Source organism: Corythoichthys intestinalis, chromosome 10 (assembly GCF_030265065.1).
Source record: "Corythoichthys intestinalis isolate RoL2023-P3 chromosome 10, ASM3026506v1, whole genome shotgun sequence".
NCBI lineage: Eukaryota > Metazoa > Chordata > Actinopteri > Syngnathiformes > Syngnathidae > Corythoichthys > Corythoichthys intestinalis.
Window position 1 is genome coordinate 23,162,708 of NC_080404.1, and position 26,386 is coordinate 23,189,093.

At 41.9% G+C, this 26,386-nt stretch overlaps 2 protein-coding genes across 3 annotated transcripts in view; one reads left to right on the forward strand and one right to left on the reverse strand.

Annotated features, from left to right (window-relative positions):
* The window catches only part of pdzd8 (PDZ domain containing 8), a 74,758-nt gene extending 63,329 nt beyond the window's left edge, over positions 1–11,429 (reverse strand). Inside the window, exon 1 of the mRNA XM_057848124.1 lies at positions 10,400–11,429. Within this exon, the coding sequence (XP_057704107.1) occupies positions 10,400–11,289 (890 nt within the window). The 5' untranslated portion in view covers positions 11,290–11,429. The remainder of the gene's footprint in view (positions 1–10,399) is intronic.
* Positions 11,430–18,325: 6,896 nt separating this feature from the next.
* LOC130922529 (uncharacterized) lies at positions 18,326–25,956 on the forward strand. Of its 2 annotated transcripts, XR_009064519.1 has the most exons (3): positions 18,326–18,552; positions 18,637–25,763; positions 25,848–25,930. XR_009064519.1 is itself a non-coding variant. In XM_057847317.1 (2 exons), exon 2 carries the CDS (start codon positions 19,350–19,352, stop codon positions 25,368–25,370), a length of 6,021 nt encoding a protein of 2,006 aa, XP_057703300.1. In that variant the 5' UTR covers positions 18,326–18,552; positions 18,637–19,349; the 3' UTR covers positions 25,371–25,956. The 2 variants fall into 2 exon arrangements, 1 of the variants encoding a protein (XP_057703300.1); XM_057847317.1 differs by having other exon boundaries at positions 18,637–25,956.
* The last annotated feature ends 430 nt before the right edge of the window (positions 25,957–26,386 follow it).

Consider the following 26,386-nt stretch of genomic DNA (forward strand, 5'->3'; position numbering starts at 1 on the left):
TGAGATACAAGGTTAACGATATCGCACAATATGCCGAGATAACAATTATAAATCCATGGGTTAGGAAATCCATCCACTTATTATCTACAGCTTGATCCGGGGTCGGTGGAGGGGGCAGTAGCTTTAGAATGGAATCCCAAACTTCCCTCTCCCCAGCCACTTCAAACAGCTCCTCCAGAGGGATTCCAAGGTGTTCCCAGGCGAGCCAAGAGACATAGTCTCGTCCCAGGGGCCTCCAGCCGGTGGGACATGCCCAGAACACCTCTCCAGGGAGGCGTCCAGGAGACGTCCGAACCAGATGCCCGAGCCACTTCAGCTGGCTCCACTCAACGCGGAGGAGAACCGGCTCGACCCTAAGTCCCTCCCAGATGACCGAGCTTCTCACCTTATCTCTAAGGGAGAGCCCAGACACCATGCGGAGGTAGGTAACTCATTTCGGCCGCTTGTATCCTTGTTTTTTCGGTCACGACACACAGCTCGTGACCATGGGGGAAGGTAGGAACGTAGATCGACTAGTAAATTGAGAGCTTCGCCTTTTGGCTCAGCTCTTTCTTCACCACAACGGACCGGTGCAGAGTCCGCATCGCAGCAGATGCTGCACCAATCCGCCTGTCGATCTCCCACTCCCTTCTGCCCTCACTCATGAACAAGACTCCAAGATACTTAAATTCCTCCACCCGGGTCAGGAGCTCATCCCTGACCCCAGAGAGGGCATGCCCCGCTTTTTCGACTGAGGACCTTGGTCTCGGATTTTGAGGCGCTGATCTTCATCCCAAGCACTTCACACTCGGCTACGAACCGCTCCAGTGAGCGTTGGAGATCACGGCTTGATGAAGCAAACAGCACCACATCATTTGCACAAAGCAGGGATGCAATGCTAAGGCCACAAAACCGGACCCCCTCAACGCTTCGTTGCACCTAGAAATTCTGTCCATAAAAGTTATGAACATAATCGGTGCCAAAGAGCAGGAGTCCAACCCTCACTGGGAACGAATTCGACTTATTACCAGCAATGCGGACCAAACTCTGACTCCAGTCATACAGGGACCGGAACAGCCCTGACCAAGGGGCTCGGTACCCCATACTCCCAAAGCACCCCTCACAGGACTACCTGAGGGATACAGGACAACGCCATCTCCAAATCCACAAAACACATGTAGACTGGTTAGGCGAACTCCCATGCACCCTCGAGGACCTTGCCAAGGGTGTAGAGCTAGTCCACTGTTCCACGGCCGGGACGAAAACCACACTGCTCCTCCTGAATCAGAGACTCGACTTCCCGATGGACCTTCCTTTCTAGCACCCCTGAATAGACTTTACCAAGGACGCTGAGGAGTGTGAGCCCTCTGGGTCAGGAAATCATTCGACAATATGCAATATATTGATTTTCGGTCACTTTATGTTGATTTTGGTGCATTTCTGGATCACTTCCTGTTGATTTTGGGCCATTCAGGGATCACTTCCTGTTGATTGTGGGGCATTTACGGATCACATCCTGTTTATTTTGGGGCATTTACAGATCACTTTCTGCTGATTTTGGGTTACTGAACAGAAAGTGACCCAGGAATGTCCCCAAATGAATAGGAAGTGACTCAAAATCTACAGGAAGGAAACTCCAAATGCCCTAATATGAACATGAAGTAACCTATAAATGCCCCCAAAACTGGGAAGCCTGGCTGCGAATGCTCTGTTTCAGTGCTATTGACGTCGCTAGACATTCAATCTATCTTTGATCCTCCCTGTCAAAATAGATTGGACGTCTAGCACCGTCAGTGGCAGTCAGTGAGCTAACACAGATACCATTCAGTGAAAGATTTTGGTAGCAACCTATTGGTTCTACCCCCCTCCCCCAACAGTGACACCTTTTTAAAACAATATATCGATTTTTTTGCTGGAACATATCAATAACCTTTTGGGATACAAAGCATTGCGATACTTTACCATTTCGATATATTGTCTAGAACAAACCTATAATAGCTTTGCCATAGCATTGTACAGTGTATCACAAAAGTGAGTACACCCCTCGCATTTCTGCAGCTATTTAAGTATATCTTTTCATGGGACAACACTGACAAAATGACACTTTGACACAATGAAAAGTAGTCAGTGTGCAGCTTATATAATAAATTTATTTTCCCCTCAAAATAACTCAAAATATAGCCATTAATATCTTAACTCCTGGCAACAAAAGTGAGTACACCCCTTAGTAAATACATACATCCCTAAATGTCCAAATTGAGTACTGCTTGTCATTTTCCCTCCAAAAGGTCATGTGACTCGTTACAGGACTGCTTTCAGCATTGTTGCAGAGATTGAAGAGGTGGGGGGGGGGGGGGTCAGCCTATTGGTGCTCAGACCATACACCGCACTTTACATCAAATTGGTGTGCATGGCTGTCACCCCAGGAGAAAGCCTCTTCTGAAGACGGTACACAAGAAAGCCCGCAAACAGTTTGCTGAAGACATGTCAACAAAGCACATGGATTACTGGAACCATGTCCTATGGTCTGATGGGACGGGCGTGCTTTCTTCTGTTTTTACATTGACCACACATAACTTTGGACTATTACCACTTTCAACACTCAAACTATGGAAACACATCAACAGCCTTTCCGTCCCTGGATCAGATTGAATGTTTTTATTAAATAACTCATTGGCTGCCATTGATGGCGATAGATGTTCGGTCCATTTGGACTGGGAGGGGCTGGCAGTTATCATTTACAATACCAAAAAAATATTTGACAAATATCTGATCGCTGCCAGACCTCCCAGTCTAAATGGATTGTACATCTATCACCGTCAATGACACTTAAACATGGTTATTCAATACATGCCATCCCAATTAAATTGATTTTTTTCATTTTCGCTTTACTTCCCTTCCACTTCATTTTGTTTGTATCAGGAACATTATCACAAATTTACATTAGTTAAAGAGGCCCAATGGCAAACTGACTATGAGCAGAGAACTGCTGTGCCCCAACAGACCTGAAACCTCAAGGGACAATCCGGGGTTATAATAGGAGTCTGTGTAAATAGCAAACGTTGCCTGGGTGTTAAAACAAGCCGTTTCATGACAACGAGCAAAGAAAAAGCCTTTGAGGGAAGAATGACAATCATATGATATCATGAACTACTGTTTGTTCAATGGGATTGTCGACTTGAGAAAAACATCAATTGAAAACACTAAATGCCTTATGTGTCAGATGGCATGATAAACCATCGTGTTCGGGAGCACATCCAAATGTACTACAAACATGATAAAAATGATATGGATTGTGAACATGTGACATAAACTATGTCGCATTTTCGACTCTGGCATTTGTCTCATTATGTTTTAGTCCTTAAAGACATATTTTTAGCTCGTCATCGTCATGAACAAAATTGTTTGACGACAAAATATATTCGTAATCGCCATCGTTGACGAAAACAACAATGGTGAAAAACACTGCTAACCATCTTAATGATTCCCTAGAGTTTTTGGGAGATTTTTATGGATTATAGAAACAAAAGCTAATCAAATTTGAAGGATCGTGTTACATTATGTCTGCCGTGAATGCACAGTCCACAGCATTTTACAAAAATAATATACTAATAGTTAAACATGATGGTGGTACAGCGTGAAGTTTGGGTCTTGCATTCGGCACAAATGTGCATGAACAAAAATAGGAATTGGATGCGGCACACAAGCCGTTTTGGAGTTTCACTTCGTTATACTCCAATGTGGGGCCGTATTATGAGTTGCGGCTGGAAAACTGTGAAGACTGGCAAATAAAATTTGCAAAGCAACCTCCCTTACTCAGGGAGGCACACAAACAAAGAGAAAAGAACGCGACTAGAAAAGAAACATGAGACGTCGCACATTTACAATAAACAATGAAATGTAAATTCGTGCGGGACTGGTAATACTTGTGGACGTCTGTATTTGGAAAATTATAGTACGTATTTGGTGGTGGCATTTTTAGTTTACAAATTAGAGACATGGCACAGTTGCACTGGCTTAAGATCTGAGACCTTCTTTATAATTATAGCCAATTATCACTGGTTTGCGGGTAATAGCCACTCCAAGTAAATCGGAATTTAGTCATATTTTGATGTCAAGGCTTTGAACGATACAGCAGTGATGTCAAACTTGCAGCCTGCTGGCGCAAAACGCCCCACCAGAGCGTCCAATGGGTGTTGTTTTGCCTGCCAGGCATGTATTATTTAATCTCCACAGGAATCCCCGATCACAGAATTCAGATTTCAACACCTTCTGCAGAAATAAAAACAGTCCGTGGAATACAGGGCAGGTTGCTGAATATTTCATTTTACCTTTAGTTTTCATCCCTGCTGCTACATGTCTCAGTAAAATGGCCCCTGCCATTAGCCTTGCTTGTTATAGAAAGAGAAGACGGCTGTTTATTGTTTTTTAAGCAATAAAATGTAAGATGCTAACTAGGGGGTGTGACAAAATATCGAAATGGTGATATATCGTGATACTTTGTATCCCAAAAGGTTATCGATATGCTCCCACCAAAAATCGAGATATCGTTTTGAAAAGGTGTCAATGTCTAAAAAAAATAATAAAAATGAACCGACAAGTTGCTACCAAAATTTTCCACCATAATATGGTCTCAGTTAATTCTAAGGCTGCATTGACGGTGCTCGAAGCCCAATCCATTTAGACTGGGAACGTTCGTTCATTCGAAACCAGAGCATTCACAGTCAGTCTGTCTGATTTTCAGGGCATTTACAGGTCACTTGCTGTTCATTTTAGGGCATTTACAGGTCATTTTCTGTTGAGTTTGAGTCACTGCCTATTCATTTGGGTGACTCCCAGGTCATTCCCTGTTCTGTAACTCAAAATAAACAGGAAGAGACCCATAAAATACCCCAAAATCAACAGGAAGTAACTAAAAATAAACAGGTAAATGACCTTAAATGGACCAAAATTACCTCATTGCCTGGCATTGGCTGCCACTACTAGGGATGGCAGCAAATGAACGAATGTTCATTCGCTGCCACCCTCCCAGTTCAAATGGATTGGACGTCTACTAATGATAAACTCATTCCAATTCACAGCAGAAGCTTGTTTTTCTGTATATTAGTTGTTTGTAAAATATCCTAGAATGATTTCCTGACCAATGTATGGATAATCATTGCATCGCCATATCGTCAGATCATCGTTATCATGAGCTTTGTATCGCAAATTGTATCGTATCGTGAGGTACCAAGAAGTTCTCACTCCTACTGCTAACGTTATCATCCAGTAGTGATCATTGTTGCTTTGACGCATAGACTTCATTACCTATTGACGTGACACTTCGTCATTCTTTGCGTAACGCCTTATCAGAGGGGGTCGAGTTTCATTTAGTAATAGCCAAAGACGGCTCATGTCTGATTTAAGCTTGGATTTCTGAAGAACTACGAAAGCTGTACTGCATACAAACAGGAAGGATTGTCTCAGGAATGATTTGTTCGAGGATTCAAGGTAAATACTATATTTTTCGTACCATGCATGTGTGATTGAAACATTTATTCGCAGGAATTTTCTTCTTCGTTTCAACATGGAGGCGGCTAATTTTCGTAACTGACTGGCCTCATAGTTGGCAATATTTACGGGAAATAAATGCTGCCTGCACATTTTTTTTTTATTTTAACCTAGAATCGAGACTGTTTTACGTCCATATCTATGAAGAATTCAGGGATTTAAGCATTTATTCACAAGAATTTTCGCCAGAAAAGCTCTGTTTGAGGCAGGCGGCCGCTAGCCTCATTCACAAACAGAGTAGCATGGTACTCCGACAATATACATAAAAATAAACGCTAACTGCACGGTTTCTTTGCTTTTAACCGAGAAACAAGACTGTTTTACGTCCATATCTATGAAGAATTCGGGGACTTAAGCATTTATTCACATGGATTTTCACCACTAAAGCTCTGTTCATTCGCTAACAATATATAGTGTATAAAGATTATAAAGGGATATTCTATTCTATAACAAGCTGTGATTGTATGCAGAATTTATTAATAATCTATTTACATATTATTCATAATTGATTCTGCATGTTTTCCTCAAGTATTAATTTTCTGATGTTGAATTGAGTGATTTATTAGCTGTTGAAAACTTGCAGTAAATTAAAAAAAAAAAAAAATTTGGTCAAAAACATATATGTTAAATATTGCTATTGATCCTGAATATATAGGTGATAATCTCTGCATTTGGTGATTTTTGTGCATCTAGTGTAAAATCTGAGACTTTTTAAGCCATTTTAAGTTTTGTTATACTTATATAAAAAATAATTATTCGGGATTTTATAAGGGAACGACTTCTAATTTTTTTATGCCGCTGCTCATGGAGACTCATACAGTGGGGCAAATAAGTATTTAGTCAACCACTGTGAAAGTTCTCCCACTTGAAAATATTAGAGAGGCCTGTAATTGTCAACATGGGTAAACCTCAACCATGACAGACAGAATGTGGAAAAAAAACAGAAAATCACATTGGATTTTTAAAGAATTTATTTGCAAATCATGGTGGAAAATAAGTGGTCAATACCAAAACTTCATCTCAATACTTTGTTATGTACCCTTTGTTGGCAATAACGGAGGCCAAACGTTTTCTGTAACTCTTCACAAGCTTTTCACACATTGTTGCTGGTATTTTGGCCCATTCCTCCATGCAGATCTCCTCTAGAGCAGTGATGTTTTGGGGCTGTCGTTGGGCAACACAGACATTCAACTCCCTCCACAGATTTTCTATGGGGTTGAGACCTGGAGGACCTTGAAATGCTTCTTACGAAGCCACTCCTTTGTTGCCCTGGCTGTGTGTTTGGGATCATTGTCATGCTGAAAGACCCAGCCACGTCTCATCTTCAATGCCCTTGCTGATGGAAGAAGATTTTCACTCAGAATCTCTCGTTACATGGCCCCATTCATTCTTTCATTTACACAGATCAGTCGTTCTGGTCCCTTGGCAGAAAAACAGCCCCAAAGCGGGCCTGGACGTGTACTGGCTTCAGCAGGGGGACACGTCTGGCAGTGCAGGATTTGAGTCCCTGGCGGCGCATTGTGTTACTGATAGTAGCCTTGTTACTGTGTTCCCAGCTCTTTGTAGGTCATTCACTATGTCCCCCCGTGTGGTTCTGGGATTTTTGGTCACCGTTCTTGTTATCATTTTGACGCCACGGGGTGAGATCCTGCATGGAGCCCCAGATCGAGGGAGATTATCAGTGGTCTTGTATGTCTTCCATTTTGTAATAATTGCTCCCACAGTTGATTTCTTAACACCAACGTTTTACCTATTGCAGATTCAGTCTTCCCAGCCTGTTGCAGGTCTACAGTTTTGTCTCTGGTGTCCTTCGACAGCTCTTTGGTCTTGACCATAGTGGAGTTTGGAGTGTGACTGAATGAGGTTGTGGAAAGGTGTCTTTTTTACCAATAATGAGTTAAAACAGGTGCCATTAATACAGGTAACGAGTGGAGCCTCGTTAGACCTCGTTATAAGAAGTTAGACCTCTTTAACAGCCAGAAATCTTGCTTGTTTGTAGGTGATCAAATATGTATTTTCCACTCTAATTTGGAAATAAATTCTTTAAAAATCAATGTGATTTTCTGTTTTTTTTTTTTCCCACATTCTGTCCCTCATGGTTGAGGTTTACCCATGTTGACAATTACAGGCCTCACTAATCTTTTCAAGTAGGAGAACTTGCACAATTGGTGGTTGACTAAATACTTATTTGCCCCACTGTATATGGCTAAGGTAGGTGCCTGTTTTGGTTTTAGGTCGGTTGCAGCTTTGGTTTTGAAAATATTTAAATTTGAAGTTTTTGAAAACAGGCCCCCTACGAATCGGCCCCGTTTCCCGTGTCATGTCATTAGGTTATGAAGTCTATGCTTCGGGGTATGTCGTTAGTAGTGACGTGCGGTCAGGGGAGGCAGGTGAGGCAGAGCCTCACCTGTCATCATGACAAAAAAATAATTATAGCATCAAATTTATATGAATATTTGTCCATTGCTCTTTATGTATGACTTATTTCAAACATTTTTTATAGTCAAAATTGCTGAATTTGCCTATTTCCTGTTCAAATAAAGAAATGAAACGAGAGGTGCGGCAGCAACGAGTAAAGCCTCACCTCTGATTGCACAATCCATTACAAACTGGGTTGATACATGGAATTGGAGCGTGCTGGTTGCCGTACATCTGCATGTCGCCATTATAATGTTTCCAGATACGTTTATTTGACCTGATTTTCCACAGTCTGGCTAATGTCTTTATCCCTTAAAGTTTAATGTTTGTTAGCGACATATTTAGTTTTGCTGATGGGAAATAAAACCGCAGTGAAAAGGCACAGATTGCGGCAGATAGTACTCTGCCGCACTGCAAGGGGGCGTACGTGAAACTGGACTTTCCGTTAAATGTGGACGCGGTTAACACAACACCGGAGCTAAAAGGTTTGCTTCAAACTACGGGACAGAAGATAACTCGCGCTTTTCAAACGGACTTGTATACCCGAAAAGACTGGCTATGTGGCTGTCCTTCGAAAAATTGCCTTTGCTGCTTTCCCTGCCTTTTCTTCTCAACTTGTCCCAATGTCTGGACTAACACGAGATATTGTGACATTAAAAAACTACCACGAAGCCTCAGCAAACATGAGAGCTCGACCACTCACATTCAAAGCCTGATTGCTTTAAAAACTTTTGGAAGCTCAAGGATCGATTTGGCTTTGACGAACAGCGGAAGCTCAACGGTAGCATCCTCAATGCTAAGGTAAAGAAAAGAGTTTGAGAGACCTCATTAATGCAACCTGCATCCTAGCTAAACAGGAGTTAACATTTCGTGGTAACGATGAGGTTGTAAGCTCTTCTAAACGTGGCATATATGTAGAATGATTACATGGTTTTGCTGAGAAAGATGAAAGGTTAGCTAGACTTTTGGACACATCCACTGTGTTTTCTGGCTTGTCAAATAGAACACTGAACGATCTAATTGAAGCAATCCTCTCCACTGAAGCGGAGAGATTTTTTTTAAAGTAAAGGAAAATAAGGAGGACTTTTACAAAAAGGGCGTAGGTTTGCATAGGGACGGGAGGGACATAACACTACCAACTTTTCAGGATGCTAAAATTGTCCCAACCAACTTTTAAGCAACCTTACCTTTTTTGCATGATATAATGTTCAGTTATATAGAGAATTTAGATCTTTCAATAGTTCCATATGTTGTAAGGATAGAATTGACCCTACCATTATTAAGTGAATTATTTTCATTATGTTTATGTTTGCTAATAAAAACCAGACATTTATTGAGGAAGTTTTCAAAATGTTTCTTTAGTATTTTTTGAAAACAAAGGTTTGAATCGAACAGTGTATCATCTGAACCAATGCATGTAAAAGTTATTATCAGAAGATAAGGATTTATTTTGCATTGATCATTTTGCCTATTAATTAATTAGGTTCATATACATGAGAAATGTGGCCCTTTGCCCCCTTCATCCAATCTGTTTGGTCTAATTAATGTCCCGTGCTGTTATATCGTCCCTACGAATGTTGATACCAAACCTATGCCCTTCCAAAGTAACGCCGGTTTTTGTGGTGAAGGACAGGCGCAAGAGCACAAACAGTTTTCATTTCAATCTTATAAAAAAAATGTTTTTTAAAAAGAGCTTAGACCAAGAAAAAAACAATAGAATATTTAAAAACAAAATTTTGGCCTTAAATAAAATATTCTTTGTTTTTCTTTTCACACTTTATGTTTAGCAATCTGTAATAAATTGATTAAAGTATCAGAATTAAAAGTTTTAAAAACAACTGAATATTTCACTAAAGGTCAGAACTGAATTCTGTGGTTTTGTACACCACTCTTTACTCTCATTTATGTTGCATGAATTATAGAATTGCGACGACCAACACATTGAGGGCGTAGAGCAAATGCATGTTATTTTCTTACTTTTACGTATCGATAATATGTACCGTGTGTGCGTGTTTTGTGAAGAATGCTGATGAGATATGAAATAACCAGTAGCCAATTGAATAAGCTACCCTTGTTGGTTTATATATTTGGAAATCTGACACTAAAGGAGTCAGTGCCTCACCAACCATGAACCTCACCGCACGTCCCTGGTCGTTAGCACAGCTCATGGCTCAAGCGAATAATTTATACTTAGTTTTAATTTTTTTGTTTAATGTAAAATCCTGCATTTTATTTTTCTGCTACATGTAGTGGGCCTATTGTATGTTTACAACATCCATGTCAAGTGGTTAGCCACGGACCAGTACCGATCCCCACTCCGGGGGTTGGGGACCCCTGACCTGGGTTACTTACCTTCCAGCACCCCCGCAGCCCTCGTGAGGATAAGTAGTACGGAAGATTAATGAATGAAAGATCAAAGGACATGATAACAAAGACAATACTGATAACCTACCTGATTTTGTAGTTGGGTAGTGTGTGTTTCTTTTTGATGACTCGTTTGAGTTGGTTGACGATGATAGAGGTGAGCTGAGGAAGAGGTCTGCCTTCAAACTGGGACTTGACCTCAAAGTCCACGAGTGGGTCCTCGAGGAAGGAGAAGGACCAATGAGTGAAGGGCACTCGGGTGAACTGCAGCCTCAGTTTGCCCACGACGCGCCTCATCTTAACGAACAGGTATGCAGACTTCCAAAACACCAGCTCCACGTCAATGGCAAGGTGGAAGCCGCCATTGTATTCTATGTCCACCTCAAAATTGAGTTCCTCCGGCATGCCGTCCTCGTTCAGATGCACCGGCTTCATAAGTTTGGCCGTCTTAAAGACCGGAAGAGAATTACCCAAAGAAATATCTCGCAGGCTGAGTCCTTCCAGCAGCCGACCCGCTGTCTTCGTTTGTAGCAGTTCCTCAAACTCTACCTTGATCTTTTTAGTAAGCCAGTGCCTGACGACAGGAGTGTCCCGCAGCTCCCTGAACAGGAACAAAAAGATTGCATTGAGGAAATGACAGCTTTCGGGCTTGTCCGCATCAACGGAGTCGCTGTGCGCAGGCGGCGATTGTTGTTGTTTGGGGCTGCCGCCGGTTACAGTCGTGGCTTCCTGCTGTCTGGTTGTAGCGGCCTCTTGCTGCTTGGAACCACTAAAGGTTGTGCTGTCCTGCTGCTGCAGCTGGCCTGGATCGACATGCTGGGTATTAAAGTAATCCTTCAAAGCGTTATCAGGCACTACTTTGGCGTACTGCTCTGTCCTCTCTATGGGCTCCGGGCTCCTCCGGTAGATCAACAAGAACTGTAAAATCAACGTTAACACTGCTCCGGAGAATGCAGAAATTAGGATTAAGTAAATCATTTTGAGCGGATGTCTTGTCACCCTCTCTGCGTCAAAGTATGTTCATAATCAATGTTTTAGTCGTGTTAACAAAGCAAGTTCCACCTGGTCGCTCTCGAAGCTGCCATATCATCTGCTTCTTTCCGGAGATCGAGGGTCGCCTCGTGATTGGTCGAACGCAATGACGTCATTCAACGTAATGACGAAAGAGGGACGTTTCTCTTGCGGCGTTCACGGAGGATAGGATTTTTTCATGCCCCGATAACATGAATTTAACAGACATTACAGCACATTACTGTATTTGTTACTAGCCCAGCGATAATAGTTTTGATTATTTCATATATTTTATAATTGTTTATGCTACGTTTTTTATTCACGAACAAAAGTTCTCTAAGAAACCACCTACATTTTTTCAATCAATTGTATTACAGTATACACTTATATCAATAAGACTATTTAGCCATTTTAAAAAAATAGTAAACTGATTAAAATATATGTGTTTATGTATATATGAATATATATTTTTTTCTTTCCCCTGAAGCCTCTAGTTAAAATTTCCATATCATTTTAAATGTTAAACTGCGTATATTTTTGTTTGTATTACAGTCTATTATTTTGTAATTATGATGTAACCAGTATTGTGTATATCTGCATACATCTGTCAATTTTTTTGTCATTTATTTTCGAAGCAGATGTTTGTAAAAATTTCCATTTTAATTAAAAAGAAGGGGAAAAAATGATTTTTTTCATACTGTCGCCAATATTTGCTCCAGCACCCTCGTGACCTCGGTATTAGGCCATTTCCCTGAAAAAACATGAATAAATAATTGACACCTCCTTGGTAGAGCCGACTGGCCCGATGCCTGTCACTCTTGAATTATTTTTTTGTACAGTATGTGAAAATATTTTTTGTTTCATTAATAATTATGATATTACATTAATTTTACTCAAACCTAAATTAATTATGTACATATTTGAGTGTTATAAGCACACAGAAAAACAATAATTATCAACAATGTATTTTTAATAGAAAAAAAACACAAAAATACTCGAATAAAATTAACAACTGTCCTGTTTAAAACTGTATAATCTAACTCTTAAGGTCCTGAGCCTTTGTGTGTGTGTGTGTGGGGGGGGGGGGGGGGGGGGGGGCTGCGGGTGCGCCGTGTGGGTGGTCTGGGGCGGGGGTTGATCGGGGCCCTGGCGCTTCTCCCGCCCTGCAGCCGGTTGCTCCGGTGGACGGGGCCACGCCCGCGGGAGCCTGCCTCTTAACTCACGCACTCCTCACTTCAGCACTGTAAATACCTTTCACCCCGGCACTTACATACTCATTCATTTCTCCGGGGAGAGTTGGGACGGGGCCATACAGTCCTGGCCTGGCTCCCCCCTGTTTTTAATGCATCACACACCAAGGTTGTGGGATGGTTGGGACCTGGTGGGGGGGTGCCTCACGGTTACCTCCTCACGGCAGGCCCTACCATCATTGCACCTTTTTTTAATGCACCACACACATCTTACTCCACAGGAGAGCTCTGGCAAAGGGCGGTGGGACGGGCAGCTGGGCTGAATTTCCATGCAGCGGTCCCTCTGCCCCAAACAAAGATCTCCTATTTTAATGCATACATTGCACTACCCTCCCCTCACAATCCCATCACGGTGCTGGGTTATGGCTGCCAGCCGGGAACCTGGCAGGCACAGTAACAGGGTGGTAGGTGGGTCCCACACTTTTTTTCTATGGCATGGCTCCCGAGGCATTGCCTCCCCTCTGCCTGGGATGCCGGCCGCGGGAGTGGGGGGAGGTCGGGGCTCCGGTCTCGCGTCGCCCCACAGCGGCTCCTCGGCGTTCTCCTGCCTCCGCCTTCCCCTCTCTTCTCTAACTGGGTATCCGGCACTATCCGCCCTCTGCTCGCCGCGGATCACTGGCTGGGCGGCGGTGTATCGGCTGGATGTTGCCTGCTACGGCGGGGGGCCCTGCCCTGCCCTGGGCTTGGTGGACCACTGGGGGCCCCGTGGCGTGCCGTGTTGGCCGGGGGGCTGCGGCAGCGGCTTGTGGTCCGGGTGGGCGGACGGGGTTGGGGTCGGGCGTGGGGTTGGTGGTGCGTCCCCTCTTGCCATCCCCGAGGGCCGGTAGATGGGCCCGCGGGTGGCCCGGGGGACCACCCTGGATTCCGGGGGGGCGGGGGGGACGAGGATGAGGGAGCTCCTTTGCTGGGCTGCAGGAGGAGGGATGGGCTGCGTCCCCCCCACCCCCACCAGAACCGCCCTCCCTCTCCGGGCTGGCTGGGTGGGGGCCATGGCCCTGTGTCGGCGCCCGCGTGGCGTCTCCGCTTGTCTGCGTGGCTGTTGCGTGCCCGGGGGGGCTCGCGTGCGGCTGGATGTGATTGGGCGCACTCGGGCGGGGGGTCCCGGTGCCGGGATTGGCGATGGGGCGGCGTAGGGTCGGTCGCCAACGGGCTTTCACCCACAAGGGATTCGCACGAATACTGGGTTCTAGATCACAGAGATGATTTGTGTACACTCTACCCCTTTCTATCACTTAGCTTATAGACTCCCCCACCTTCTTCCCCCTCTTTCCCTGGTCAACAGGCCCCCTACATGGTGTCAACCGGAAATACATTTAGCTGACGATAGCACCAACATATTAGTAGTTAGTGTAGTTAGGCGTTCAATGTATTTCTTGTGTTGTTTGTGTTTCTTGTCTTTCTTCTCTTGTGTTTCTTTTCTTCTGTTCCCCTTCCTGTTCGCTGTTTTGTCATAATAAATGAGGTATGTTGAATGATCACAAAGGGAGTATGTCAGGCTCTCAATGTGAAACATTAAAACTGTTCAGACTATCCGGGCACTTAAACTTCCATTCTCCGTGTCAAACAGCTGAACAGGACAGGTTAAAAAAAACAAAAAAAACAACAACAACAAAAAATAATTATTATCATTTTGAACATGCTTTTTACTCAAGCTTCACTCAATCCTCTTTTCTCCGACATTGTTTCACATTGTCCCCCTTATGTTGTCTTCCGTTATCATGATGGCAAGTGACAGTATATCAACCAATGAGATGAGTGGGATTTCGTATTGTCATTGTTCCGTAAGCTCATCTGTCAAAATTGGAGAGGCTGGTGAATGTTTTTCCCTACAAGCCTACATGTTCTTGTATCGCCTCATACTAATATTCGTTCGTTCTGTAAATAAGACACTATTTTCGAGTTTCATGATAACACGGGACAAATCGTACTAAAAGCACTTTTGTTTCTAAATACAGGACAATACCCTTTTTCAAGATCGGTTGGCAAACCTACTCAGTTTACCTATAATGAATGAATGATTGTTTGTTTTTCTCTTTCTATGTGTCACTGATGTTATGAAATTTGCTTGACATATTTTGGGATTTTTGGTGGGGATATCAAAATATACAGTGGGGAGAACAAGTATTTGATACACTGCCAATGGGTTTTCCCATTGTGAGTGTATCAAATACTTGTTCTCCCCACTGTATATTCCATTGTATTACATCTGTTGTCTTCTCTCACTCAATGCTTCTGTTAAGTTGATATGACCACCTCCTTCTAATACATGCACGTATGATGTGGAACAAAACAAGGACAACAAGAAGTTCAGGGCGCCAGGTCATGATTCAGACCAGAAGTCATTTTGAAATTCTGTTGTGTATTGGGATTATTATGCTATTCATCTGCAATACCGCCATGCCGCCAGTGGGCGCCAGTATATGAGTATGCTTGGGTTACGAGGAAGGAAGGGTTAAGAAAAATAAATAAAGAGAAGTGTGAATGTTTACAGAAGACGCTCGTCTCGTTTATTCATTTGGTCTTTTCTATGGATACAGTCTAGAATAGAATAAATTCCTTTTGTTTATTTTTTTGTATGTATCATATTGAAATGCGCTTAGAAAACGTTCAGGAAGCGTAGTATGAGTATTATTTTATCCCTGAGTTTATTTTCCCCAAAAGCAATTTGGCGCCCCCTCCACTAGATGGCGCCCTGGGCAACCGCCTTGCTCGCCTATGCTGGCACTGCCCTAGACCAGTGAACTCCAATGACCGGTCCGTGGCGCATTTGCTACTGGGCCACTGAGAGATAATAAATCATTTGTTAACGACCACAATATTACCTGTGCCTAATGACTCATCAATATGCCTGTCTACTCTGCTGACTAATCCGAGCAGAGATTTGTGTACGTCACCATCTAGTGGTTGGCCGCCATTACTGGGGTGTTTGCACACCTGTAGCAGCCCAGCGTCAGTCAATGTAAACAGTAACATTTGCTGCTGTTTGCTGTGTGCTGCGAGGCGGCGACGTCTTTGGACAACTTTTCTACGGGGAAAAGGCAACCTGCTGAGCCAGAAGAGGAGCCTACAACCAAGTCCATTCTGCATAATATGTGGCTAAAACCTAGCAAACAAGACAACAAAGCGAATGCACTGAGAGCATCATATCTCGTGGCGAACTATTGCTAAAGCCAAGAAAACTGTCACGATTGGAGAAGAGCTCATTATGGCTACAACAAAGGATATTTGCCGTCGAGCTTTAGGAGCGGCCACTGCTAAAAAAGGTTGATTCGGCGTATGGTGAGTTACATTTTCTCAGCACTTAATATTCGTTTTTAGCCCTGTCATTTTATTTTATATTTATTGTAATTTTCTGCCACACATTGCCGATCCGTGAAAACAAGGCCCACACTGGTCCGTGGTACAAAAAAGGTTGGGGACCACTGCTCTCAACCATACTTGCATTTAAAATGGAATTAAACCCAAAAATATTCACTATATACTTTGGAAGATATGTACAGTAATTCCTCTTACGAACGTCTCTACAAACAGAATTTTCAGGTGACAACACACCTCAACGGGAAAATATTGCCTCTTGTTATGAAAGAAATTTCAGGATACGAAAGGCAAAAATACCATATTGGGCTGCTACTCGCATGCTGCTATGCATTTTTAAAAAAAATTCTATTACTTTATGCAAAACCTATTTTATATTTGTCATGTGCTATGTTCACTTGTATGTAGCATTTTATTCTCAATCAGAGCAACCATGCATTCACATTCCGGTTAGTTTTACCATATGGCGGAAAACACAGACAAGACTGAAAAAGCAGTTTCTGCTCTTGCACTCCTCTTTAAAAGAAACTGCTATATTTTAAGCCAACAGAACTGTTGTGTTTGATAGGACAATATGTCTATATGCTGCCATAGCAGATTCATGGTGCATTAAGCCCCGAACTATTTTTAATTTTCCCGTTTTACCCTGAAAACCCTCGTTTACAGACGTCACGCAACCGGTTTTGTTTCTACCCAGCCATAAAAAAAGGTAATTCATCATATTTATTATTCAAAATGTCTGTCATTTTTAGCTTCGAATCATTCATTGATGTCTAATATTTCATTTAAAAAAAAAAAAAAACGACTTAAAAACATTATTCACTCGCATATTTATAACTCTGCGATTGGCTGGCAACCAGTTCAGGGTGTCCCCTGCCTACTGCCCGTAGTTGGCTGGGATAGGCTCCAACACCTCTGCGACCCTTGTGAGGAAAAGCGGCATGGAAAATGAATGAATGAATGAATGAATAATTTTTAACTTTTAAACAAATTACGTCACAATGAAAAAAATGGTGTCTGTAAAAAAGTCACGGATATTCACCTCATAACTATCGCTTAATTGTATATTTTTTGTTTCTGACGCATTTTTCTGATATGTTAGATGATAATCGATCCAAACAAAGAAAAAATTTTTTTTTAAAGTTTAAAAGGGTAAATATGTGAAAAAGGAAATCTTGACCACTCCTTGATGTCTGCAATTTCTGCATTGCAACCCTTGTTATATTACCATGTTTCACCCATAAAATTGCCAAAAAAATACAGCTGTGAATGGCCACAGCTGTCTTGACACTCAGTGATACATACTACATGGAGTTTTTGGATCGAAACAAGGTAAGAACGCGATAATATCTCGTTAAAATCATGGCGTCTGTAATTCTGCTCTCGCGTGCTCTTGCCTCCAGATAGGGTTTTGTTGTTCAATTTTTTTTTTTCTTCTTTTTCTAAATGTCCTCCTCCAGAAAATTGAGATTTTAAGTTTTCCAATGATGTATCACACATGCATATCGGACAATTTTGAAAGTTGGCTAAATTGGGGGTCTCAGAGCGGAACTTCAAGTCACCTGAGTGTTTTCCGCCATACACAATTTGGTGTCACAATAGTAAGCCCAGTTATCTTAGTCCTTTAAAGACCACAAAGGTGTAACATGATTCCCCCTTAGTCTACTCAAGTCTTTGATAATCAAATAAGGGGAAGTCATAGACAACCCCAGAACTGTTGACCAATGGTTTGAATGATTAAAGTAAACGCCCACTAGATTGTAAAACGTGAGATATGTACTGGGAGTCATATTCCGAAAAGTATGTGCCTCATTCATTAAAGCTTTTGTTTATTGTTTGAACACACCCTGAGACTCAGTATTTGTGTGTCGACTCCGTTTTTATTCAAGCCTCCAGAACAGAAAACAAACATGCAGCATTGTGGGTACGAGGTCAAGCGACAACGCCAAAACATGCAATAAATCTAATTGTAACATGTATTTGTTACATGTTTTGGAAGCGACAACGCCAAAACATGCAATAAATCTAATTGTAACATGTATTTGTTACATGTTTTGGAGCATTTTTATGTATTGAAAAAATTATGTCTGAATTTTTTTGGGGCGTGGAAAAGATTTGAAAATTTACATAGAAAATGTGCCTACTTATGGAATTTTCAGTTTATGAAACTGCTTCCAGAACCAATTGATTTTGTAAGTACAGATACCATTGTATCATTCATTATTAGGAACTGATGGCAGCCGCTAATAGCGATAAACACCGGATCCTTTTGAACCAGAAGGGCCTTGGCAGTGAATGATCAAAATTGTGAACAGGGAGTACTGAGAGTACACTGTAGATTGGAACGTAAGTAGAGCCTTTGACCATACTCTAAGTGGCAATGTCATTGTTACAGTCTCTCATATTCTCATTTATTTTACTTGCACTTGCACCTTTCCGCCATCTGGTGGTGATTTGTGAGTAGGAACTTAATTAGAGAATAACTGTTCTACTCGATGCTTTTTGGATGACGCAATCATTAAGCGAGGGAGAAGAAAAGGCGAGCGAGCGGTCGGATGGTAGCTAACTCCGTGCTGCTCTTTTTTGTTGTTCAAACTCCTAAAAAGACTGCATTAAGAAGTTTGGAGAAGAACTTTTTAGCTCCTTGTGGATGTGAGCCCACGAGGTTTGTGCACTTTCTTTATTTAATTTGCAATTATCTCTGTATATATTCTTAAGTGTATTTTTCATTGTGTATGTGTTTGACCAGTTCTCACGGGTTGCCAAGGCTTTTCAAGAGTTGTCAAGAGCGAATTAAACCCTGTTTTTTAATCAAACTTCGTGTCGTGCTCGTTGCAACATCCGGAGGGAGCTTCAGTGAGAACTCTCCAACTCCGACGCATGGTTTGATGAGGAAGACTGTGCCAGGGCGAGTGAGAGCTGTTCAACTCGGCGCATGGTTTGACGAGGAAGGCGGTGCCAGAGCGAGAGCGAACGACCATCGTGCCGCCATCTTAAATGACGACGTGAACTCCACCTTCACGAGTGTGACAAGATAAGCCACTTTTGAAAACAATCTTGAGTCATTTCATGGTGTAAAAAAAAAAAAAAAAAAAGAGAAACATTTGTTGTCAAAGGACTGTAATATAACGTATTCACTATTTCATACACTGTTTTATTCAATGTTATATGTGAGTTTAATTGTTTTTCCATTCATTTTTGGGGTGATTTAAATAGCAAATGTTTAATTGCTTTAGAAATAAGAAGTTATCGTGTGTAAGGTGTAATTGTTGACTAATGTATGTGTAACTATATTTCTTGAAATTGAATCTTTAATTTCCATTTGAAAATAAGGCAGTTTACTGTGTATGTAAATTCTAGCAGTAATTGTAAGTGACAAAACATTTTCAAAATATAGCCAATTCAAATATTGCGTTTTTTCACAATAAGTTTCAAGCAAATCAAACGTAAGTCAAACTAATAATGGCAACGTTTGAGTCTCGGTCAAAAAGCAGAGATAGTGATATTGAGCAACCACTTTCAAGTGAAGGTGCCAAAATTGACGTACTTACAACTCAACAAGAGCAACAAAGGAGCCAAAGAACCCGCAAGCTGACGGAAAAGGGCCAAGAGCTGCACGATGAGCTTGTAAGTAAAGCTACACGTCGATTTGGTGTTTTCTACGCAAAGTGGAAAGATGCTGCTAAGGATGCTAAGAAAGCCTTGAATGAAGGATGCTCAGAAGATCTCTTGCGTGAAATTGTAAACAATGTTACGGAAGTTTCAAAAATTGTGAACACAACTTATGATGAGTTAAGACGCATTGATTTTCCTGATAATGACACAAGACGAAGAATGGACACATGTGAAGCAGTGACGAAGACAATTATTCAATCTGCTGAAGAGTGTTTAGAAATGAAAAAAATGGGAAATTACGAAGAAAAAGTAAAAACAGAATTTGCGTTCAGTTCTGCAAATTCTGAAATGATGAGCATCAAATCATACATCACAAAGTCTTCAAGTCACTCGAAGGTTTCAAAACGTTCTAGTCTGAGTTCTGCTAAAAGACAAGATGCAGCTGCTGAAGTTGCAGCCAATGAAGCAGTCTTGGAAGTTCTGCTTGAACAAGAAAGCCATATTAAAGAAATGGAAAGACAAGAAGCAGAAATAGCAGAAAGGCAAAGAATGTTAGAAGCAAAGCGAAGAGAACTAGAGCGGCTAGAGACTATCAAGAAGCTGAAAGCAGCTAAGGCAAGACAACAAGTATATGAGCAAAGCGCATGTTCAGATGAAGAAATACATGAGCTGCTTCATTCAAATTTCAAGCAACAAAATGAAGTAAAATCGAATATAAGTGATTCACATTGTAAATCCTGCTCATCAACTCAAAATGTGTCTCATCCAAATCAAGAAATAAGTACTAAAGAGCTTGTCAAAGTCATTGCTGAGTCAATAAGTTGTAGTCGACTTCCTGTACCGGAACCAGCAATGTTCAGTGGGGATCCACTCAGATATAAAGACTGGAAAAATTCCTTTAAGACTCTCATTGACAGGAAAAATATTCCAGCTGAAGAGAAGACATATTACCTGCGGAAATATGTGAGCGGACCTGCCAGAAAAGCCATAGATAGCTACTTTCTGTTGGGCACAGAATCAGCCTACAATGCTGCATGGGCAGTCCTTGACGAAAGGTATGGCAATCCATTCCTTATATCCAAAGCATTCAGAGACAAACTTGATGCATGGCCAAAAATAAGCACAAAGGGCAGTATAGAGTTACAAGAGTTTGCTGATTTTCTTCGAAGTTGCAAGGCAGCCATGTCAGAGATTAAAGGACTTGAAATACTCAATGACTGCAATGAAAATCAAAAGATGCTGTCAAAGCTGCCAGACTGGCTTACATCAAGATGGAATCGGAAGGTGACTGAAACACAAGAGCAAAGTCAAACATTTCCAAGCTTCAGCCAGTTTGTTGAGTTCCTCAACATTGAAGCAAAAATTGCATGTAACCCCATAACATCTCTCCATGCTCTGAAACCAAGTGAAGCTGATAAGATAAAAGTCGTTAAAAGCAGAAACTACGAAACAAAGGTTTTGGCAACTAACACAAATGAAAAGACTTTCAATGTAAGTTGCATCTTCTGCGAGAAAGCTGGCCACAGCCTACAGAAGTGTTGGAAGTTCATGAACAAACCAATCAGTCAAAGACTTGCATTAGTCCAAGAAAAGAAGTTATGCTTTGGATGCCTAAAGTCTGGCCATCGCTCAAAGGATTGTGAAGGAAGAGAAACATGCGACACTTGCAGTAAAAAACACCCAACCTGTCTTCATGACGACCAAGCGAAAGAAGTGAGAGTGCAAGCAAGGACCAAAAAGACAAACAGTAGTAACACTTCAAATTCAAGACAAACAGAATGTGCACCAAACGACAATAATATTCCACAAACAAGTGCAGCAACATCTAACAGAATTATGCAAAATGATGAAGACACTCATACGTCTTCCATCATCCCAGTATGGCTGTCAAATGAAAAGGAGCCAGAGAATGAAGTTCTTGTGTATGCACTTCTTGATACACAAAGTGACACAACTTTCATACTTGAGGAAACTGCAAGATCTCTGAACACCACGCTTCAACCAGTCCAACTAAAGCTCACCACAATGTCTACAAGAAATGCCGTGATAGCTTGTCACAAGATATCTGGTTTGCAAGTGAGAGGATTTTATTCAAATAAATTAATTCCTCTACCTGATTCTTATGCAAGGGATTTCATTCCAGCCAACCTTGATCATATTCCAACTCCAAAAACAGCTAAGGTTTGGCCTCATCTTGAGCATATCGCAAATGAAATCGCTCCTTTACAAAGTTGTGATGTTGGCCTTCTGATTGGCTACAATTGCCCACAAGCACTTGTTCCCCGAGAAATAGTTTCAGGGAAAGAAAATCAACCATTTGGGCAAAGAACAGATTTGGGATGGAGTATAGTTGGCTTCGGCAATCCAAGTCTTGATTATGGCGATGCAATCGGTGTAAGCCACCAAATCATCGTGAAGCAAGTAATGCCAAGCATTCAACCATCTTCAAGTCTCACCAGTCAAGTCCACTATGTCTGTAGAACTCAGATAAAAGAAATGGTCACGCCTGCAGATGTCATAAAGATGCTGGAGTCAGATTTTGTTGAAAAAACTACACAGGACATACAACTCTCACAAGAAGACATCAGATTTATGGCAAAATTGAAAGAAGGTATCAAACACAAAGAAAATGGACATTATGAGATGCCACTTCCATTCAAAAATGAAAAACCTGATTTACCCAACAACAAAGAATGTGCCATCCATCGTCTCAGATGCTTGGAAAGAAAGCTGAAAAGAAACATGCAGTTTTACAAGGACTACAAAAAGTTCATGGATGAAATCATAGCCCATGGCGACGCTGAAAGAGTTCCTGAAAAAGACAGTGATAAGACACCAGCTTGGTATATCCCACATCACGGGGTGTATCATCCACAAAAGCCAGGTAAAATTCGTGTCGTCTTTGATGCCTCCGCCAAATTCAAAGGTACCTGTCTAAATGACCATTTGTTGACAGGCCCAGATTTAACCAACACCTTGCTTGGAGTCTTATGTCGTTTCCGTAAAGGTCATGTGGCGTTTATGTGTGACATTGAACGCATGTTCCATCAGTTTCATGTGTGTGCCAATGACCAGGACTATCTAAGATTCTTGTGGTGGGAGAATGGCGATGTGGAAGCACCGGTTGTCATTTACCGGATGAAAGTACACCTTTTTGGTGCAGCTTCCTCCCCCGGTTGCGCCAATTATGGACTCAAGCACCTAGCCTCTGAAGGTGAAGGACATTTCAGTGACGACACCATCAAGTTCATTAAAACCAACTTCTATGTCGATGATGGGTTGGCAAGTGTTGACACTGAACCTCAGGCTATTGAGCTAGTAAAAGAGGCACGTGAGCTATGCAGCAAAGGCAAACTTCGTTTGCACAAATTCATCTCCAACAGCACCAAAGTCCTAGCTACACTCCCAAGTGAAGAATGTGCTGTAGCAGCCAAAGACTTGGATATGGCACTAGGTGAAATGCACATAGAAAGAGCGCTTGGCGTGCAGTGGTGTGTTGAGTCGGATGAGTTTCAATTCAGGATTGTCGTCAAGAAAAATCCACTCACACGAAGAGGAGTTTTGTCCACAGTTGCGTCAGTATTTGACCCACTGGGATTTGTGTCGCCCTTTATCCTGCTGGGAAAACAGATCCTGCAACAAATGTGTCGGGATAAACTCAGTTGGGATGACCCCTTACCAGACAGTTTGAGACCTCATTGGGAATCATGGCTTCTTGACCTACAAAATCTGGTGAAAGTTAAAGTCCAAAGATGCTACATACCATCAAGCTTCAAGGTTCAGCACTATGAACTCCATCATTTCTCCGATGCAAGTGTATCTGGATATGGAATGTGTTCCTACCTTAGAGCAGTAAGCACAGCTGGAGAAGTTCATTGTTCCTTAGCAATGGGGAAATCAAGAGTGCCACCTTCTAAGGTCACAACCATACCACGACTTGAGTTGTCAGCAGCTGTAGTGGCTGTTCGCACTGGTGACATGTTGAAAAGAGAGCTGGAAATTACACTGTCAAAAGAAGTGTACTGGACAGACTCCAAAGTTGTACTCGGGTACATCAACAATGAAGCCAGAAGATTCCACGTTTTTGTTGCAAACCGTATAGAACGTATCAAACAAAGTACAGAGTCAACGCAATGGAGCTATGTGGTCTCTGAAGAAAATCCAGCAGATCATGCGTCAAGAGGGTTGACAGCAGAACAGCTCCAAAGATCAAATTGGTTCACAGGCCCTGCTCTTCTCTGGCAGAAAGTTGTGCCCAGTGTTGAAGTCAAGGTGGGAGAGCTATCTGTTTGTGACCCAGAAGTTAAAAATGTTCAAGTTCTGAGCACTCAAGCAAATGAACAAAGGTCACTTCTTGATCGCCTTTGCAAATTTTCCAACTGGTCAAGAATGATTAAAGCTATTGCCAGACTTACACGATTCCTGAAGGACAAAAAGAATCCCAGGAAAGGATCCAGTCAAGCAAGTACTCTTCAAGACAGAAAGGAAGCAGAGGTACTGATCTTAAAACTGGTCCAAGACACAGCATTTTCTCATGTTATGCAGTCGCTTAAACATTCAAAGACAATGCAGACTGAAGACAAAGTCAACAAGCTGCACAAGTTATGCCCATTCAAAGATGACCAAGGCATTCTTCGAGTTGGAGGACGTCTTACACATGCCACTTTAGATTCTCACGTTAAGCATCCAGTGATTCTTCCAAGAAAAGGTCATGTGTCATCGCTGCTTGCTAAACATTATCATGAAAGAGCATACCATCAAGGAAGAGGTATCACAGTAAATGAACTTCGTTCCAATGGCTATTGGATTCTCGGTTGCAGTAAGCTTGTATCATCACTCATCTTCAAATGTGTGAAGTGCAGAAAATTCAGGAGACGCACAGAACAACAGATAATGGCAGATCTCCCTGAAGAACGAATGGAGACCAGTCCACCGTTCACATATTGTGGGATGGACTCCTTTGGTCCTTTCTACATCAAAGACGGTAGAAAGGAGTTGAAGCGCTATGGTTTGGTAATCACCTGCATGTGTTCCCGAGCCATACATATTGAAATGCTGGAAGATTTGAGTACAGATGCCTTTATCAACGCCCTACGTGCATTCATTGCCATTCGAGGTCCAGTTCGACAGATAAGGTGTGATCAAGGCACAAATTTCATCGGTGCCAGAAATGAGTTTGTGGACGCATTCAAAGAAATGGATCAAGGCCAATTGGAAAGACTTGAATGCGAATTTGTCATGAATACCCCAGCATCAAGTCATATGGGAGGTGTATGGGAACGGCAAATTCGCACGATAAGAAGCGTGCTTGGATCCATCCTCGAACAATCTGGAAAACAACTAGATGGGCCATCACTCCGCACATTCCTGTATGAAGTAATGGCAATTGTCAATAGCAGACCACTTACAACGGACCATCTGTGTGATCCATCAGGCCCAGAACCCCTAACACCGAACCACATACTCACGATGAAATCAACGATCATTGCACCACCTCCAGGGAAATTTGTAAGAGAGGATCTTTATCTTAGAAAAAGATGGCGTCGTGTTCAGCTCTTAGCAAATACTTTCTGGACGAGGTGGAGAAAGGAGTATGTCCTCAATCTTCAAAGAAGACAGAAATGGACTAAGGAACGCAGAAATGCCCAAGTCAATGATATTGTGCTTCTACAAGATGACTTAAGCGCACGCAACCAGTGGAAATTGGCAAAAATTGTGGAAGTGTATCCTGGACAAGATGGAAGAGTGAGGAAAGTGAAACTACTCATGAGTGATTCAACTCTGGATAGTAGCGGGAAACGCATCTTGAAACCTGTCTACCTTGAAAGGCCGATTCAGAAGACAGTGACACTTCTAGAAGCCGAATGATATTGTCCAGCCTCACTCATTGCCATTAAAATGTTTATTTAATATAACTTCAAATAGTTGTTATAAAAGTTCAGACCTTTAGTCACGCAAAGTAATCACAAGTGATTGGTGGGAGTGTTACAGTCTCTCATATTCTCATTTATTTTACTTGCACTTGCACCTTTCCGCCATCTGGTGGTGATTTGTGAGTAGGAACTTAATTAGAGAATAACTGTTCTACTCGATGCTTTTTGGATGACGCAATCATTAAGCGAGGGAGAAGAAAAGGCGAGCGAGCGGTCGGATGGTAGCTAACTCCGTGCTGCTCTTTTTTGTTGTTCAAACTCCTAAAAAGACTGCATTAAGAAGTTTGGAGAAGAACTTTTTAGCTCCTTGTGGATGTGAGCCCACGAGGTTTGTGCACTTTCTTTATTTAATTTGCAATTATCTCTGTATATATTCTTAAGTGTATTTTTCATTGTGTATGTGTTTGACCAGTTCTCACGGGTTGCCAAGGCTTTTCAAGAGTTGTCAAGAGCGAATTAAACCCTGTTTTTTAATCAAACTTCGTGTCGTGCTCGTTGCAACATCCGGAGGGAGCTTCAGTCATCATGAAGCACCAGGCCCCAAAGTGAAATGAAAACATTTTTTTAATTAACAGGAAAATATGAAGCTCATTCGCATTTTAAAAAAAAAAAAAAAAAAAAAAATCCATAAATAACCTGCTTCGTTATAAAATCCGCAGGGTACAAACGGAGAGAAAGATGTCGTGGCTATATGTAATATACAAGGCTATATACTGTATATAGACTTATATATATATATATATATATATACAGTGCCTTGCAAAAGTATTCGGCCCCCTTGCGTTAATACTTTGTAGGGCCACCTTTTGCTCCAATAACAGCTGCAAGTCGCTTGGGGTATGTTTCTATCAGTTTTGCACATCGAGAGACTGACATTCTTGCCCATTCTTCCTTGCAACAGCTCGAGCTCAGTGAGGTTGGATGGAGAGTGTTTGTGAACAGCAGTCTTCA

Excerpts from the sequence above, each read along its gene's own strand:
- LOC130922529 (XM_057847317.1), top strand. The coding sequence starts at position 19,350 with ATGGCAACGTTTGAGTCTCGGTCAAAAAGCAGAGATAGTGATATTGAG.